Raw genomic sequence first — 20401 nt, 5'->3', positions numbered from 1 at the left:
CAGCGCCGAACTTTACTCGAGTCAATACCCCTGTGGCTGCCCGCGTGTCTTTTCTATTCAATTATCAGTGTTTGTGTCTCCAGTTCACTTAGCATTTTCAAGTCCATTTTCTACTTCACATCGTCCAGTTACACCGTCGCCACCTCCTATTCTACATTTTAATTACTTACCGTGTATTCCTGCATTCCAAGCTCATTTGACAAAGATTAAGGAGAAAGTGGTGCAGATTGATTTACAAATCCAAATGCCACCTTCAACTGACCAGCAGAAAGCTGGTAAATACATTAATTCAAGAAATAATCACAATTTGAGGAAACAGAGGCCAACCACCGCCACTGTTAAACATAAGATAAAAAAGCATATGATTTTCAATAATCGATTTCTGGATTAATTATTAAATAGGGCTAAGATTTACCTCTTCAGTGTTCACTGAGACAATCACAGCACCAGCTTTTGATCTCAATCAGCAAGATCTACCCCCCAAAACAAAGTAATCCCAAGATCATAAAATCAATTTAAAAACCACCACCAGCTCAAATGTTTACCTCTCCTGCCCCCTCTGTCAGTCCACATGGTGGGTGTCTTTCTCACAGCACAGTAATCACCTCACACACTAAATGATGCCCTCTTAAGAAATACCAGCACAAGTCTCACCTCCACTCGGCGATGTCACCTGTGTGTCCACCTGCGACCAAACTCCCTAATTATTAAGCTGACCACCACGACCTCCCTCACTAACTTGCTCAAGTGACATACGTGTTGTATCAAAGTCACTCTTCTGATGTTGTACCCAAAAAATTAAAAACATGTGCATCAATTTAAACAAACAGATTAAGCAAATCCAGTGATCAGCAATAGATGGAACAGACTTAGTGGATCTTTATTTGTCACAAGGTAGAAATTACAGAAATTCAAGTGTCTTTAGGCATAAGTGATGAAGTTTTAATGAAGCTGATTCTTGTTCTTTTCACAGAGAAAAAGCAAAAGCTGCTGTTTACTGGAATATGTCAATGGATATGAAACAGGACACCTGTGATGTGGATGCAAATATCATGGAGAAAACTGTAAATATTAAGGAGGACGACTGTGAGTGGGAGTCCATCTACCTTAAACAGGAAAGTCTGAGCATTAAGGAGGAGGACAGTGAACTGCAGCCAGTGAGCATTAAAGAAGAACCTGAAGAGAAGTCTGTCAGTATTGAAAAACATAACCATACAAATATGGACAGTGTAAAAGAAGACAACCTTCAAGATGGAGTGGTGACCAGGTTAGACTCTTCTCATAGCAGACACTGTTCATCTCCAGAGCCTTCTATCAATGTGAAGTCTGAATCATTAGAGTCTGAACCAAAGAGGGCTGTGGAAACTACATCTGTTAGAGCTCAGAAAAATAAGCAACCATCTTCAAAGAAATCTGGAAAAAGTAAGTGTAAAATAAAAATGTGTAAGATTTAGAGTTGGGGTTTATGAGCTTGAAAGGCTGGGTCTTGTGATTTTTATGAGAAACTTAGAAATGGAGTGAAAATACTTTATTTTATTGTGCGTTTAAATTTAGTGTGAGATTTCATCAATTGTAAGGTTTAGCAATTTGCTGTTCTTCCATTATAGTGACTTTATGCAAAAGTCCTCAGTCGCTCCTCGGTAAAGAGTGCTATACAAATGTCCAAGAGCAAGACAAAGGTATTGATCCCTCTGGAATTTCCTGGGTATCCATATTAATTCCTCTTAACAATGTGGTCCGATCTTCAACTAAGCTCTGATTACAGACGGCCTCAGTAGTCCTAAACTGCTGTAATAACACAAACAACTGGACGGCTTCTTGTCAGTCCTGAAAACAATAAATAAATCCCTAAAAACCGAGGTTAAAGCAATGCCTTTCTACTGGTGACTCCCCTGCTTCTCCCGTCCAGGCTATGCACCAGGGGATCCACCCTACTTGCAGCTGACCTTCTTTCTGCCTTCTCCTGTTGGTCTGTTCTCCTCGCCTATCCCTATCTCCAGTGGGCTTCACCTGACCATGACTTGGCCTCCCCAGCAACCAGGGCGCTCACTCTGGGGCTTTCACATCCCAAGTCCCGACTCCCACTGCCTTCCCGGCCTTATGCGGCGAGCCACCCTTCTTCCGGTCACTCCCGCTCCTCAATAATGCTCAGCAGGCGCGACCACTACCGTCTGCTTCCGGGGTGCCGGCCAAACACCTAGGCTCACTGCTCTGCTGCAGGTGTTCTCCACTACGAGCACCTTCGCTCATTCATGCACCGGCTTTCTCCTTCCTACTTCCTGCCTTCTCTCCTTCTCAACCTCCATCTTTTTTTTCTTCCTTTTCTAGCCACCTCATGCTTCTGTTTATCATGGGGACGTGGATCAGATGTGGCAATTAGCAGCTTCCAGCATCAATTACAGATGCAGACAACTCTTCACCTGTGCACTTAAATGAGGACCGTCTGCATCACGAATCACGTGGGAGCCACTCTGACCACACACATCACGCCCCCTCTCTAAGCCGCGAGTGCGGCGATTATTTATTTTAAAAAGTGGCCTTTTTGACATGAGCTGTGGACCCGCTATACCACAGATGCATCAAAGTCAGGACAGACATCCGGCCCGAGTATGAGGTATGGTCTCTCGGAGACTGACCTGGAACAGGCAGACAAATGCGCAGACTTCGTTGGACCCCGCTCCACTGCATTGTCTCCAGTCAAGAGTGAAAATGGGAGCGACGGTGCAAGTGATACTGGTCACGATGGATCGCCGATTTCTGAGGATCATTCAAGACTAGAAAAGGCCCTGCAGTACGCGCTCTCATCTACTCATCGCGAGCCTGCAGCATCTGCTGTAGCAGGAGCTGCAATTACACTCACGGAGCACGAAACCTGAAGCGAACTGTCAGAACTGAAAGAGATGATCACTACACTGGCCACTGCCATGGCTACAGCCATAAGTGAGCTTAAGAAGGATAACAAAAACCGGGAAATGCATCAATTTAAACGTTTTGACGTGACCTTTAAAGGCATAGTGGAGAAATTAGTGTAACACATTGAAGAAAATAGATCGAAACTGAAAAAACTTGATGAACAGTTGAATGACGTTAAGCAGGCATTCACAGCTCGAATTGAAACAGCGGAACAATTGGTATCTAACACCGATGAAAAAGCTACAGCTGCGAATTCCGAATGTAAAAAACTCGGAGACAGACTTGCGGCCCTGGAAGATGGATGCAGAAGGAATAATATAAGAACTGAAGGTATACCTGAGAAACAAGAAAGTTCAAACCCAGTGAAATTTGCAGTAGAATTACTCTCTGAAATAATTGGAGATGACTTTAAATTAGATACCGAGATAGCAGCAGCTGATCGCATACTCAGATCAAACACCTTTAAACCCAGGTCTTTTATTGTTTGCTTCGAGCGATTACGATGTAAGCTTGATCTGATGGCACTTCGCAGACACAAGCAAGTGATTATATTTGAAAATAATCTCATTCGTATTTTCCCCGACTTTTCACCTTTAACAGCTGCAAAACGCGCAGCCTACTTCGACATTAAAAAGCTGCTATGGAAAGCCGATATCAAATGCAGCCTCTTGTATCCCGCCAAACTGAAAGTGGAAGTTCAAGACCAATTTTATGCATTTTCAAGCAAGGAGGAAGCTGAAAAGGAATTAAAGAAGCTGTTCCCGACACTCTCTTGAAAGTCAATAATGAGCCGTATTCTGTCATGGCATGGGAAGGACTTCTCATCTGCTGTCTGATCCACATTTAAAGAGATGGGTATTATAATTATACATCCTTTTCTTTACTTGGACACTATATGTTTATGTTTTAATTACAGCTATAGACGTGAGTTTGTAAAAGTGTGGAAGTAATTAAAGTAGGGTTTGTTTTTTTTTTTTTTTTTACTGCCCCAAAGTAGACTGTTTAACATCATACCCTTGGTTAATTGCTATTTCTACTATTGCAATTAACCAAATTGTTAGCATTCAGCCCACAAAGAGAAAGCATTTTCTGCTTCTTGGCTCCCCAGAAAGAACATATCCTCCGTCTTCGTCCACCAAAAGAGACAGAAGAGGTGAATGCAGCTACATTTAAAGGAGGGTGTAGCCCCCTGGTGATTGAATTAAAGCCCCTTCTAGTTGCAGATCCAGGGCCTGCTCATAGGCTCGTTATTTTTTCCCTCACAAACAGGCAGGTTCAGTTCTCGGTTACAAGCCTAAGATGAAAGTCAATTTAGGTGTTGATTTGTTTGATGGACACTCTGAAAAGCTGCAGCCTCAACTCTGATTTACACCTTTGTGTTTAGATGAAGTACTGGGCTGATAACTGGTATGAGCTGCGCTTCAGCCATTCATTCAGGATTACAGGGTGAGGGGGTGCAGCTGACTTTCTGCATCCTTATTAAATCTTCTGTCTTAACAGGTCTTGAGTGTCACTAAAAATCCTATTAAAATAGCGATGCCCACTTTGACCTGCACAGTCATGGAGTATCTGGTGATGTGACATAAACACTTGATGTGTGGCCTGTGCAGCTCCCCCTCCTAGGCCTGGTGTGGCAGGTGGTCTGTGTGCCTCAGTGACCCTTGTGTGATGTCTGGAGATTTGTGCTGCTGACCAGAACTATAAAGCGTAATTGTGACATTGGTGACCAGTATTTTGATTGTTATTTAAATTGTGCTTATTTGTGATGAGCAAGACAGCATTTTTCATAGTTTTGTAGAATAAAAATGCTATAAATTAGTTTGTCTCTTATAATTTCTTCTAGTCTCTTATTTTAAAATACTAGCACAGTGAAATGTTCATTTAGTAAATTGTGCATGATGGTGAAATGTTAAGTCCTTGTGTTTTGATCACATCGTGTATTTTGGACTCTACGTTCACTAGATATGTTAGGCCTCACATCCTTCTTATTTTGTGCGTCTTGTTGCCTTTGTTCATTGGACATTACACCTGGGCATGGGTGCCACACATTTTATTATTTTATATGTATTTAGAAATGTTTGTCTAATTGTTACTTTCTTTTTGAAGAATATGAGAAAGTAAAGCAATTTTGTTATGACATTTTTTTTCTTTCTGAAGTTGCTGTATATAATTTTAATTTAATCATTTTGCCTTTGCTAATGTCCTTAACAAGCAGTGGAGCAGTGAGATAAGCACTTTGTGTTGCCTGTGCAGTTTTACCACTCCTCAGGTTGGCATGACTGGTCTGCCTCAGTGGTCCTCCCAGTGATGTTGTGTGGAGATTTGTGCTCATGACTGGGTGAGTCTAAGAGGAGGTGGCAGACAAAGAACAATCCGTCTTGCATGCATTGCTCTTTTGAGTTTTATACACTGTGAAGCCCAGGGCATGTACAGCCACCCTAACCCAACACCGACAAGCAGGACACAAGTTTCTCCACACTGCACACCTTTATTTACAGGTGAGAAGCACTTTCTTCGCTACTCACAAGAGCACAATGTCCACAACACCAAGCACAGCCTTTCTTGCTTCCAGTCCTTTTAACCTCCACTCCTTCTTACAGGTTTTTTCCTTCTTCCTCCCTACTCTGGCCATTGAATAGTGGTGACTGGCCCCTTTTATTGGGCACCCAGATTGACTCCAGGGGCCTCATGCATAACGCAGTGCATAGAATTCACACTAAAACATGGCAAACGGACAAAAGCAGAAATATGCACAAAAAAATCCAGATGCATAAATCTGTGCGTACACCAACTTCTGCTCCATAAATCCCGGTCAGCATGAAAAGTAACTCACGTGCACACGCCTGCCACCACTTCACAGCTCCTCCCAGAATTACACCTCTTTCAATATGCAAATCAATATAAATAGCCCTTAAGCTCAGCGTTCTGTGAAATTATGATGGCAAAAGCACTGGGGAAAAATAGAAGAATTTCAGCGAATACCAAGTGGAGGCAAAGAAAAACGTACTATTTGTTGGTTTAAACAGTGATATAAATAACAAAAGAAAGTCGAGTAACATAGAGTGGTGGAGAAACTCAAAAGTTCAAGTTCACAAAGTCTCACAGTACCTGAAATAAAAAAGAAGTTATCAGATATCAAAGTCGCTGTGAAAAGGCGAGTCGTAGCCCACCGTCTGAGTGTCCTATGAAAGCACATTAGGGTACACAGAAAAAAAAATAGACACACAGTGGGGGAAAAAAGCTTGAAATGTCAACTTTAATCTCGAAATTTCCACTTTAATCATGTAGTTTATTTGGTTATTAAAGTAAAACATCATAAACTTCATCTTAAAATCGTTTAGTTATGTTGGGATTTGAGAAACTAGTAAATTAAAGTAACATGTTAAATGCTTTTATTGTATTTGGGCACTTTTAATTCAAGACTATGTGTTGTATGCGTGTGAATCACTACGTGCTTCTTAAATGGGCTTTCTCTTCCTCCGACAGAACACAGAATCCATTACATTCGTGATGTTACAGCTCTTTGAATAATTTAAATACTGAGATGTATATTTGATATCATTTTCATGATGATAGGAATTAAAGCACGTTATTAAACATGGGGACACGGTGGCGCAGTGATAGTGATGAACTGACAACTCGTCCAGAGATTGTTCCTGCCTCCATCAAGATGCTTGCTGAGCCGTGCGCGACCTTCGATGAAATAATTTATTGCAGCAGTGCTGTCTCTTTAGAACGTACTAACCCTCAATTCCTGTCCATTCTTTTCTTTCTCCAAGTCACCAATCACCACACAATCGGCTCTGTAATAGATGTCAAGCCTTCTGTAAGCTTAGAATGCCGATTCTTCAAAACTTTTAAGGAACATTGAAATGCCTTTGCAGTACATATTTAATTATTCTATCCATCCAGGGTCACGCCAATCCCAGCAAGAATACAGCACGAGGCAAGAACATAGCTAGCGCTGCGACACCGTGTCCTCACATATTAAATTATTAACAATATGTATTATTTAAATTATGTTAAAATTTTATCTGTATAATATCTTCTTCTTTCGGCTGCTCCCGTTAGGGGTCGCCACAGCGGATCATCTTCTTCCGTATCTTTCTGTCCTCTGTATCTTGCTCTGTTACACCCATCATCTGCATGTCCTCTCTCACCACATCTATAAACCTCCTCTTAGGCCTACCTCTTTACCTCTTGCCTGGCAGCTCTATCCTTAACATCCTTCTCCCAATATACCCAGCATCTCTCCTCTGCACATGTCCAAACCAGCGCAATCTCGCCTCTCTGACTTTGTCTCCCAACCTTCCAACTTGAGCTGATCCTCTAATGCCCTCATTTCTAATCCTGTCCATCCTCGTCACACCCAATGCAAATCTTAGCGTCTTTAATTCTGCCACCTCCAGTTCTGTCTCCTACTTTCTGGTCAGTGCCACCGTCTCCATCCCATATAACATAGCTGGTCTCACTACTGTCCTGTAGACCTTCCCTTTCACTCTTCCTGATACCCGTCTGTCACAAATTACTCCTGACAATCTTCTCCACCCACCCATTCCACCTTGCCTGCACTCTCCTTTTCACCTCTCTTCCACAATCCCCATTACTCTGTACTGTTGATCCCAAGTATTTAAACTCCTCCACCTTTGCCAACTCTACTCCCTGCATCTTCACCGTTCCACTGACCTCCCTCTCATTTACACACATTTATTCTGTCTTGTTCCTACTGACCTTCATTCCTCTCCTCTCTAGAGCATATCTCCACCACTCCAGGGTTTTCGCAACCTTGTCCCTACTATCGCTACAGATTACAATGTCATCAGCAAACATCATAGTCCACGGGGACTCCTGTCTAATCTCGTCTGTCAACGTGTCCATCACCATTGCAAATAAGAATCCCTGATGTAATCCCACCTCCACCTTGAATGCATCCGTCACTCCTCCCACAGACCTCACCACTGTCACACTTCCCTCGTACATTTCCTGTTCAACTCTTACGTACTTCTCTGCCACTCCCGACTTCCTCATACAATACCACAACTCTCACGAGGCACCCTGTCATATGCTTTTTCCAGGTCCACAAAGACGCAATGCAACTCCTTCTGGACTTCTCTAAACTTCTCCATCAAACCCTCAGAGCAAAGATCGCACCTGTGGTGCTCTTTCTTGGCATGAAACCATCCTGCTGCTCACTAATCATCACCTCACTTCTTAAACTAGCTTCCACTGCTCTTTCCCATAACTTTATGCTATGGCTCATCAATTTTATCCCCCTGTAGTTACTACAGTCCTGAACATTCCCCTTATTCTTAAATATCAGGCACCAGTACACTTTTTCTCCACTCCTCAGGCATCCTCTCATTTTCTAAGATTCCATTTAACAATCTGGTTAAAAGCTTCACTGCCATCTTTCCTAAACACCTCCATGCTTCCACAGGTATGTCATCTGGACCAACGCCTTTTCCATTCTTCATCCTCTTCATAGCTGTATAATGTAATAAACATATTTTGCTGCATTTCATCTTAAAAATGATATTGTCATCATATGTAAATAAGCGCTTTATAAAGTGGCTCAGGCTGTGCAATATTATAACTTTTTTGCAAATTTACAGTGAGGTGATTGTACTTATAAGTACAAACAGTTCTACAAGGTGAACTTGAACTTATTGAGTGAGTTTAGAGCTCTTGGGATGAAACTGTTTTTGAACTACAATGTCCCTACAGGAAAGGCTCTGAAGTGTTTGCCGTATGAGAGCAGTTCAAATAGACAGCATGGCGGAGGCAGCATGTGCTTGATGCTGTATCCCGATAATTCTCTTTCCGATCAGCTGCTGTAGAGCTCTGATTCCACACTCGGATGCAGTGGGATGAATACTTGAGAGTAACAACGCTAAGGCTACTATGGTATTTGGAATAGTTTGGCCATTCCATGAACCATTATATTGTTACAGGTTAATTACAATCAGATGCCTTAAATTAATTAACAATATGCGGTTAATTTCAGTGTATTTGATAAACAACAACATTTATTTATATAGCACATTTTCATACAAAAAGTAGCTCAAAGTGCTTTACGTAATGAAGAGAAGAAAAATAAAAGACAAAATAAGAAATTAAAATATATTAATTACAAAAGCCGCGTCAGGAATGTGGATCTAAAAAAGAAAGGAAAACCACACTGGAACAAAAGCACTACATTGACGCTGGGTGCTGCCAGTTTGCAAAACCAAGCGGGTAACTTGCGTACGCCAAGGATTTAGCTGGCGTGAAAATGTGCATGGCTTTACACCAAGTTTAGTTTTTATACACCACGATGTGATCGTGGAAACGGGAGTATGCAACATTTTTGTGCATACACACCATTTATACATGAAGCCCCAGGTATCCAATGACCAACTTCCTGCAACACCTCCTGGTATGGCGGAAGTGCTGCTAAACAGGGCCCTCCTGGCGATGGCAATTGGCCCCAGCAAGGTTGAGCTTCCATGCTTCAAACTCGTGGCCCCATTGCAAGCCAAGGGGGCTGCCCTCTATCGGTCTGGGGGAGACAGTATCCAGAATAAGCCCTCTCCCCCCGTCTTTCTGTGCTGAAGGCATCACTGCTGGGAATGGGTCCAGGCAGTCTGTCACACCACATATTGTCGTTAATGTTCAGATCAAGGAACTGAGAGAGCCATGACAAAACATTAAGCTTGGGCCTTTGTGAATTCTGGGGTGCAGTTCTGATCATTATCCTTTTGTAGAAGCCATACTCTTTTCATTTTTAGCTTTTATAGATGGTGTGATGTTTGCTTCAGAATTTTCTAATATTTAATTGAATCCATTCTTCCCTCTACCAGTGAACAGTTCCCGGTGCTCCTGGCTTCAACACAAGCCTGAAACGTGATTGATCTTCTCCCATCCTTAACAGTGAGAGACGTTTTCTTGTCATGGAATTCTGTGCACTTTTTCCTCCAAACACACCTTTGCACATTTGGCCAAAATATTATTTTTTGACTTCATCAGTTCACGTGGCTTAGTTGCAGAATGCATCAGGCTTGTTTAGATGTTCATCTGCAACCTTTAAATTTTGTGGTGAGGAAATGTTTCTTTTTATGGCTCTTCCTTAGAGGTCATATTTCTGGTGGTGTTGCTGCACAGTAGAACAGTGCATCACCACTCCAGAATCTGACTAAAAAAGACCACCAGGAAGCTTTAAGACACAGGGGTTTAGATTTGCCATTCTAGCAATGCTATGAGCAGTTATCTTGGAAAGTTGTCTTGGTCTTCCTGACCTCAACTTAATTTCCACCATTGCTGTTAACTGCCATCTCTTAATAACGTTACCAACGGAGGATGTGGCTACTTGGAAACTATTTGATATCTTCTATAGTCTTTTCCTGCTTTGTGACTATAAATTATTTTATTCCTAAGAGTGTTAGCTGCTTAGAGGAGCCCATGGCTGCTGATTGCTGGGACAAGGATTCCTTGGCCTTGGCCTTGGCCTTGGCCATTCCTAATGATGATTGTAAACAAGCCAAAGACCTAAGGAGCTAATTAGGGTCTGACATCTTGGGGGGAAAAAAGATATCTGAGACCTCCGATCTCTTGGGGTGCACAAACATTTCTGGGTTACTCCTTTTTTCACTATACAAATCAAAAATAAGACAAATCTTGTTTAAAATGCAGAAAAGAATGTTTTATCTTTAACTTTATGGCTTTTGGAGATCAATTAATCTGATATTGACTTAACTATTCACAGTAACAGTTATTTTCATCAGGTGGGTCCCTACACATTTGCATGTCACTGTGTATGAGATGTCATGAAAGTGTTCATCTTGGTAATGCTACGTCTGAAAAGGATCATCTGCTTGGCAGAGTATATTGTGCATCCAAGTGAAGAATTAAATGACGGAACCCTTAATTTTCTACTAAAGAAAATGGTGGTGTATCTAAAATGATAAATTGCAATTATTTTTGAGGGATTTTTTCGTCCTGTCCTGATCATATGTCTGGTTCTTTTCAGACAGTGCCATTATTGACAGCTAAGACACATTTGTTTCCTTAGCAGTTTTCTTGCTTTTGCTGCTTTGTTGAAAGTCGATGTGCTCAGCTGTGTGTTGTACCTAAACGTTTCTCATCAGATTAGTTACAAAAAATGTCTTTGCTTTAAATACACCACAACTAACAAATAACTTTTTCATTTTAAACTTTATATATAAAATTCCTATCACATTTCAGATACTTTAAGATTTTTCTTTTTTTTTCTTGTAATCATTCCATACAAATAGATCAATTTTTACAAAAAGTAGGATAGAAAACAAATCAACCCCTACCCCTGAGAAAGAGAGCATAGCCAATGGAGTAAAACTTAAAGCTTTTGAAAAATACATAAATTGATTAGTTTTAATAGGTGGAAAAAGATAAATGGAGATGAAAAAGAAGTGGGAAGAGCGTTACTTCCTCAGTGCTTTAAGAGCTTATTCTAAAATATTATTGATTAGATCCTGCCAGGTTTTGAGAAAGTTCTGCATAGATCCTCTAACTGAGAATTTGATTTTTTCCAATTTCAAATAATATAAAACATCAGTATCCCACTGACTTAAAAGAGGAGAGTTAGGATTCTTCCAGTTTAGCAAAATAAGTCTGCGTGCCAATAGTGTAGTGAAAGCAATCACAGTTTGTTTGTCCTTCTCCACTTTAAGCTCCTCTGTGAGCCCACCAAACACAGCTGTTAATGGGTTAGGAGGGATCGTGACACCAAGGCTGTCTGAAAGGCACTTACAAATGTTTGTCCAGAAGGATGTTAATTTGGTGCAGGCCCAAAACATGTGACCCAGTGAGGCTGGGACTTGATTGCAGCGTTGACAGGTTGGATCTTGCCCTGGAAACATTTTGGACAACTTTAAGCGAGACAGATGTGCTTGATATATAATTTTGAGTTGAATAAATGTATGCACATATGGAGCTCGAGTGAATTCTCTGCATTGCTACCTTCCACTCCTTTTGTGATATGTTGAGTGAGAGATCTTTTTCCCATTGTCCTCTTGGATCTTTTAAAGGGAGGGACTGTAAAATAATTTTATATATTGTAGAAATATTGTCTGAGTCCTCGAAACTGAGCAATATTTTTTCCAGCATAGAGGAGGGTGCGAGATGAGGTGATTCGGGCAGGTTCTGTTTAACAAAGTTTCTGATTTGAAGATTGTGAAAGAAATGTGTTGCTGGAAAGTTAAATTTGGAATATAGCTGTTCATAGGATGCAAAGATGTTCTCTATATAAAGATCTCTAAGCAATTTAATCCCAAATCTTTTCCAGATATTAAAAACTGCATATGTTTGCGAGGGTTGAAAAAGGTGGTTCACATGCAGTGGTGCCACAGATAAAAGATTCTCCATCTTAAAATGCTTCCTACATTGGTTTCATATTCTTAGTGAGTGAAGCACAACTGGGTTATTGGTATATTGGCAATAACTTGCATTTATTAGGACACAAAGTAGGGTATATAAAGAAGTACTGCAGGATTTTATTTCTATTGAGGACCAAGCCTGTGTATGTTCATCCATTTGTGTCCATGTTCAGGTTTTTATAGCTTGTATGTTTGCTGCCCACTAATAAAACTGAAAGTTAGGTAGAGCCATGCCACCTTCTGCCTTAGGTCTTTGGATACGTGGATGTTTTGAGTTCCAAATAATTGAGGTTATGGTTGAATCTAATTGCTTTAAAAATGATTTATTGGTGTATATTGGAATATTTTAATATAAAAATAAAAGCTTAGGAAGGATATTCATCTTAACAATACAATACAATACAGTTTATTTTTGTATAGCCCAAAATCACACAGGAAGTGCCGCAATGGGCTTTAACAGGCCCTGCCTCTTGACAGCCCCCCAGCCTTGACTCTCTAAGAAGACAAGGAAAAACTCCCAAAAAAACCTAGTAGGGAAAAATGGAAGAAACCTTGGGAAAGGCAGTTCAAAGAGAGACCCCTTTCCAGGTAGATTGGGCGTGCAGTGGGTGTCAAAAGAAGGGGGTCAATACAATACAATACAGTACAGTACACAGAACAATTTCTCCATATAGTAAGAAATAAAAAAAATATATAAATTTTAGAAGTACAGAGTAGAATTTAACAGTAGATGATATATCCCATAATAAGATTTGGATTTGTATAGAGTCCTGTAGACCTCATCCTTCAAGCTGCCTCCCCCATTTGGCCATTCCACAGCTGAAACAGTGCTGGGCCAGCCAATCCGATGAAAGGACCCCTCTCTCCCTCGATTCCTGCGATCCTCCATCTGGGATGACTTTTCCTTAGGCAGGCAAAACAACTTGGCAGGTGGGCCATGGCACCAAGTGCCACATTTGAGTACCGAGAAGAAAAACTGTATAAGTGAGGGTTAGTATACAATTATAACTGTCATGTTACTTATGTTTAAGTGCTAATGACTAACAACAAAGATGCAGTCTGTTCAGTTAATCAGCAGCTCTAGTCAGGATATGCTAAACTGAAGTAGTGAGTCTTCAGCCGGGATTTAAAAGCTGAGACCGAAGGGGCATCTCTTATAGTAGCAGGCAGACCATTCCACAGTTTAGGGGCCCTGTAACTAAAAGCTCGACCGCCCATTGTTATTTTATTAATCCTTGGAATCATAAGCAGACCGGCATCTTGAGATCTTAATGTGCGCTCTGGTTTGTAAGTCATGATAAGTTCAGACAAGTAAGCCGGACCTCGACCATTTAATGATTTATATGTTAAAAGAAGGATTTTGAAATCTGCCCTAAACTTAACCGGGAGCCAGTGTAAGGATTTAAGAACTGGAGTTATGTGTTCGTATTTTCTTGTTCTTGTAATAATTCTCGCAGCCGCATTTTGGATTAACTGGAGGCTGTATAAAGAACAGTTTGAACATCCAGTGAACACCGCATTGCAGTAGTCAATCCTACTAGAGATAAATGCATGAATTAGTTTCTCAGAATCCTGTTTATTTAAAAAGCGCCTTAATTTCCTAACATTTTTAAGATGGAAGAAACATTTTTTGGACAACTTTGTAATATGTGCTTTAAATGACATGCTAGAGTCAAAGATAACTCCTAGATTGCGGGCTGATTCAGTAAAATTGACTGGGATTCCCATTGAGTTAAATGATGACAAAATATTATTGTGATCAGCATCATTCCCTCCAACAATTAACATCTCTGTTTTATCTGTATTTAAAGACAAGTAGTTCTTATTCATCCACTCCTTTAATTCACTAACACAACTAATTAAAGACAACATTGGAGAAACTTCATTTGATTTAAATGAAAGGTATAACTGGGTGTCATCTGCATACGAGTGAAAATTAACATTGTTTCCTAATGATAGATCCCAGTGGAAGCACGTACAGTGAAAACAGTAAAGGTCCCAGTACTGAGCCCTGCGGGACACCATATTGAACTTCTGTGTATAATGATGGAGTACTGTCAGCACATTTCTGTACATATTGGAATCGATTTGATAAGTAAGAACTAAACCAAGCGAGCACGGTGCCTGTACGCCCAACATCATTTTCTAGCCTGTGCAGTAAAATAGAATGGTCGATGGTGTCAAATGCTGCACTTAAGTCCAACAACATACCTAACAACATTAGTTCTTCCAGCTAGAGTGAGATGAAGGGTTGACCATCTGTGGAAGTCTTGCTTAACTTTTTCCATACAGACGGCAAAATTTTGTTGTTACAGAGCTTTGTTTACTTGTGATATTTATCCTTAGGTATTTAAACTGATCTGCAATGATAAAAGGAAAGGTGTCCAATCTAATATTGTATGCTTGAGAATTCACTGGAAAGAGCACACTTTTATTCAAATTAATTCTGAGACCAGAGATCTTTTGAAATTCTGTAAGTGCTGTTAAGACTGCATGCACAGTATTTTGTGGGTCTGATATATACAGTACCATATCATCTGCATATAGAGAAATTTTCTGTTCTTGTCCTTCTCTGATGATCCCCTTTATCTGGTAAGCATTTCAACAGTGAACTGCCAGTGGTTCAATGGATATTGCAAATAGCAATGGTGACAAGGGGCATCATTATCTGGTACCACGTTCTAGTCTAAAGTAGGCTGAACAAATGTTGTTAATACAAGCTGAAGCTTCTGGATTGGTATACAGTGATCCCTCGCTATATCGCGCTTCACTTTTCGCGGCTTCACTCCATTGCGGATTTTATATGTAAGCATATTTAAATATATATCGCGGATTTTTTGCTGGTTCACGGATTTCTGCGGACAATGGGTCTTTTAATTTCTGGTACATGCTTCCTCAGTTGGTTTGCCCAGTTGATTTCATACAAGGGACGCTATTGGCAGATGACTGAGAAGCTAGATTGCTTACTTTTCTCTATCTCTCTCTTGCGCAGACTTTCTCTGATCCTGACGTATGGGGATTGAGCAGGGGGGCTGTTCGCACACCTAGACGATACGGACGCTCGTCTAAAAATGCTGAAAGATTATCTTCACGTTGCTATCTTTTGTGCAGCTGCTTCCTGAAACGACATGCTGCACAGTGCTTTGCATACTTAAAAGTTCTAAGGGCACGTATTGATTTTTGACTGAAAAACAAACTCTGTCTCTCTCTCTCCCTGCTCCTGACAGAGGGGGTGTGAGCTGCCGCGTTCAACAGCTTTGTGCCGCAGTGCTTCGCACACTTAAAAGCAAACAGCCCTATTGATTTGTTTGTTAGAGATTGTTTTCTCTATCTATGTGACATTCTTTGCTCCTGACATGCACTCCTTTGAAGAGGAAGATATGTTTGCATTCTTTTAATTGTGAGACAGAACTGTCATCTCTGTCTTGTCATGGAGCACAGTTTAAACTTTTGAAAAAGAGACAAATGTTTGTTTGCAGTGTTTGAATAACGTTCCTGTCTCTCTACAACCTCCTGTGTTTCTGCGCAAATCTGTGACCCAAGCATGACAATCTAAAAATAACCATATAAACATATGGTTTCTACTTCGCGGATTTTCTTATTTCGCGGGTGGCTCTGGAACGCAACCCCCGCGATGGAGGAGGGATTACTGTATAGTAGTTTGATCCATGCACAAATGTTGGGGCCAATCCCAAATTTCTCTAATATAGTGATAGGTAGTTCCATTCAATCATGTCAAATGCTTTTTCTGCATCCAACGATGATAATATCTCTGTGGTCTTTGACTTTGTTGGTGAATATATTACATTAAACAGGCGTCGAAGATTGGAAGCTATAATGTCGACCTTTAATAAATCCAGTTTGATCTTGTGATATTACCGAAGGCAGCACTTTCTCCATCCTTCTAGCTAGGATTTTTTGAAAGTATCTTAAAACCATTATTCAGAAGTGAAATTGGCCTGTATGATGCACACTGTAATAAGTCCTTATTTTGTTTAGGGAAGACAGTGATTAATACTTGGTGAAACGTTTGATGTAGAATTTGATTGTCTCTGGCTTCTGTAAATGTTGCTAATAAGAGGGAAGCTAGCTGAGTGGAGAATTTCTTATAACATTCTACACGGTAGCTATCAGGGCCTGCTTCTTTCTCGCTCTGAAGTGACTTTATAGCATCTAGTATTTCTGATAGGGTCAGAGGTTTATCCAATTCCTCTGCACTGAGAGTATCTATTTGTGGTATCTATATGTTATCCAGAAATGCATTAGATTGTGTGTTGTCTTCTTTAAGATATTTCCAAACAGCAGTTATTTTCTTCATCAGTTTCCACGCTGTGCACTCTGTTAGTGCTGTGCGTGTCCTCAGCTTAATATATTCCATTTCATGAAATCGGTAGACCAGTCAACCAACTACAAGCTGATTTCACAATAAACACCAAAAACTGGGCAATTTTAATTCAAGACTGATTAATTTGTGTAACACTACTGTTTAATTCAGTTGTATTTCTTCTTTATAGCACTCTTCATTGAGTGCAGGCTTGGACTGCTTGATGTTTGCAGCTATAACAGAGATAATAATTACATACATGAACACACACATTGGATCAAATTGACTGTAAAACCTGGCAAATTTTAGCTTAGTCAACATAAGTAAGTCCTGATAGTAGATACCCTTTAACATTATAATGGTGAGTATAAATGTCACCAGTGTGTCACAAAGGTTACCAGTCCTGGTGTCACCTGCCACTCCCCTGTAGAGCTGAAACACCAACAGCTGCGCTCTTCCTCGGTTTTCTCATCTTCTAATTTTTATCCAAGGTCAATGCAGCTTCTGTTGGCCTGTGCACTGAGGCGTCACTCATCCATTGCTCTCTTTTGCTTTGGTGAATGAAAGAAGACATTTTGTTGTTTGTTTTTTTGTCAAGTGGTTTTCGTTGTGTGGATAAATGTCAGGACACATTCTAATTATTGAAGGTGCACTTTTCATACTTGGCATGACATTCTGCTTTATATAGTACCCTCCATAATGGCTGAGACAATGAAACATTCTTCTTGCATTTACTCCTTTAATCTACTGTTTCAAATTACAAAATAAATAATTCAGATGTAATTAAAGTACAAATTACTGATTTTCATTTAAGGGGATTTGCAAACATTTCAGTCACACCTTGTAGAAATGACAGCACTTTTTCTGAATCGTCCTCCCATTTCAGGGCACCGTAATGTTTGGGACAATTGGTGCCAGAGGTGTTTGTGATTCCTCAGATGTGTTTCATTGCTTTATTCTTGCAGCCCAAAGACACCTCAGCTTACTCCTACCTACAGACTACTTTTGGTCTCTATAGTTGCCATTGTTCAACATGAGGGCAAGAGCTGTGCCAATGAAAGTCAAAGAAGCTGGAAAATAATAATGAAATCATTAGAGAGATCGGAAAAACCTTAAGATTACCCAAATCAACTATCTGGGATGTCAATAACAAGAAAGAACACACTGGTGAGTTCAGTAATCATAAAGGGACTTGTACACCAAGTAAGACCGCCACTACTGAACACAGCAGACGTTGCTGCAGATTTCATTTTGATCATGACTTGCACAGCCTGATGGTAACGATATTGCATGTATCTCTCTACCGTCTTAAGTATACCATCCAGATGGCATTATGTGGCTCAGAGTGACTGAGAGATTCCTCACCAGTCAGGCAGTTCACACTGAAAAGCTGCCATCCCCAAATAACCCACAGCTGTTAAGACCTGTAAGAGAAAAAGGATTGTGTGATTTCTGCATGGTGGTCTCTGTAATGAAGGCTGCAGTTCAGCACACACTTCAAAGAGGATGACAGTAGGGAGTCTAAATCAGCTAAGTCATCATCATGAGCCATCATTGTGATACATCAAAACTCACTTCCTGTGTAGCCTGTCAAACATCAGAATGTGAAATGTGTAATGAAATGAGATTTTCTATTCAGTTCTTCGTTTTTCCACCTGGAGTTGCTAAATTGCCAAGACAAATAAACTCTGCATGGGACTTACAAATGCTCAAAACTTGAGGAAACTTTGAGCCAATTTAAATGGCAAGTTCTACTTTTATAAATCCTAACTTTTCATAAGAAACAGTTTTCATATATGTGTCCAAGCATAAGGAAGTTTTATACATGTGGCCCTGGTGAGAAGTTGTAATAGAGAATGTAAAATGAACAAATTAAGTGCGTTTTCCAAGTACAACAAAATTTTTATAATTGCTTATGCTGATCAAAGGTTGTTCCTAATTTCAGCCATCATGTTTTGAATTTGAGTTAATGTTGATAATAAGGCAGCGAATTGAAAATAAATGCATTTTTTTTTTCCCGTTTTGTTTTAAATTTTACACAGGAATGAAAGATCACTGCAGTGTGGAATGTGGCAGAGAATTCTCTAACAGGAGTGCTCTTCAGAAACACAAGAGAGTTCACACCAGAGAGAAGACATATTGCTGTACTGAATGTGGTAAACAGTTTTCACAAAAAGGCCATCTTCAGATACACACGAGAGTTCACACCAGAGAGAAGCCATATTGCTGTAATGAATGTGGTAAACAGTTTTCACAAAAAGGCGATCTTCAGAGACACACAAGAGTTCACACTGGAGAGAAGCCGTATTGCTGTAATGAATGTGGTAAACAGTTTTCACAAAAAGGACTTCTTCAGACACACACAAGAGTTCACACTGGAGAGAAGCCATATTACTGTAATCAATGTGGAAAGCAGTTTTCACAAAAAGGCTTTCTTCAGATGCACACAAGAGTTCACACTGGAGAGAAGCCATATTACTGTAATGAATGTGGTAAACAGTTTTCACAAAAAGGCCATCTTCAGATACACATGAGAGTTCACACCGGAGAGAAGCCATATTGCTGTAATGAATGTGGTAAACAGTTTTCACATAAAGGCTATCTTCAGATACATGCTAGAGTTCACACCGGAGAGAAGCCATATTGCTGTAATGAATGTGGTAAACAGTTTTCACAGATAGTCAGTCTACAGAGACACACGAGAGTTCACAACAGAATAAAATCAGTAGCAGTTCAAAAACCAGTTTAGAAAAACAAGAACCCTTCAGGACTCAAGAGTGAGGTTCAGTCGTGTCTTGAAAAGTAAGCAAACTAAACTATTGTTAAGAAATGAATCTCAAAGAGAAGTCATATTGCTGTTTGGAATGTGGCAAACAAATCTCTCAAAGCAGTACACTTCAGAGAAGCACCAGAATTCCCACAGGAGAGAAGTACAACCGAAGTGTCCTGACTAAAGAGTGAGTTTCACTCCTGAATGGACAGTAAGCACATGTAACGACTCAAATCTATCCTACTTAATGTTGTGTCAAAAAAAAATTAGCATGAAGGAGACATAGAAGTTTATATCCTTTTTCCTTTTCCAGAAACAAAATAAAGAACAGGGCGTCATACAAACGGCTTCTCACCAAAGGCTCTACAGCCTCCACCATGCGCCTAGCTCTGTTTTCATAACATACGTATCTATATATATAAAGGAGAGTTGGGATCCGTGTGGCTGTGTTTGTGGAGGGATGGAGAGTTAAGGCAGGTGTTGGAGTCACGTGATCATCTCCCCTCCCATTCACCTCATTCCATTCACTTCATTTCGCTTCGAGCTGAACTCCGTAGCTGACGCGGTTGGTCCTTTCTCCTTTACTGATTTACTGTTTAGTAGATGCGGTACTTACTGAATAGTATTTTTTCCTTTAGTGTTTCTTAGTGTTTAGTAGATGCGGTGTTGTGGTTTAGTGTTACTTTCTACTTCGTTTTTGTACTTTAGTGATTAATAATAAATAATAATAATTCATTACATTTATATAGCGCTTTTCTCAGTACTCAAAGCGCTAAAATAGTGAGTGATACTTAGCTAATAGCAGTGTAGAAGCAGCACAGCACAATGCAGCCAGTAGGACAGGCGGGTGTGGTAGCGTAGGTGAGCGGCGATAGCAAGCAGCAGAAATCACAGCAGGAGGAGGAAGCAGGATTTGGATGTTCCAATACACAGCTATAAACAGTAACGCTTGGTAATTTCAGGCGTGATCGCCCCGGAGCCATAATCCATAAACCAGGTTAGTAT

General features: G+C 40.3%; 1 protein-coding gene across 1 annotated transcript; it reads left to right on the top strand.

Annotated features, from left to right (window-relative positions):
- The first annotated feature begins 976 nt into the window (after positions 1-976).
- LOC127526413 (zinc finger protein 239-like) lies at positions 977-19547 on the top strand. Its single transcript, XM_051921857.1, has 2 exons — positions 977-1422; positions 18669-19547. The coding sequence occupies exons 1-2, from the start codon at positions 1005-1007 to the stop codon at positions 19373-19375; spliced, it is 1125 nt and encodes a 374-aa protein (XP_051777817.1). The 5' UTR covers positions 977-1004; the 3' UTR covers positions 19376-19547.
- Positions 19548-20401: the final 854 nt, after the last annotated feature.

This window comes from Erpetoichthys calabaricus (assembly GCF_900747795.2).
Source record: "Erpetoichthys calabaricus chromosome 1 unlocalized genomic scaffold, fErpCal1.3 SUPER_1_unloc_27, whole genome shotgun sequence".
In the NCBI taxonomy this organism is placed as follows: domain Eukaryota; kingdom Metazoa; phylum Chordata; class Cladistia; order Polypteriformes; family Polypteridae; genus Erpetoichthys; species Erpetoichthys calabaricus.
This window is presented reverse-complemented; position numbering and strand designations above follow the sequence as displayed.

Excerpts from the sequence above, each read along its gene's own strand:
- LOC127526413 (XM_051921857.1), top strand. The coding sequence starts at position 1,005 with ATGTCAATGGATATGAAACAGGACACCTGTGATGTGGATGCAAATATC. Across the intron at positions 1,423-18,668 it reads TTCAAAGAAATCTGGAAAAA|GAATGAAAGATCACTGCAGT; the intron begins GTAAGTGTAAAA and ends AATTTTACACAG.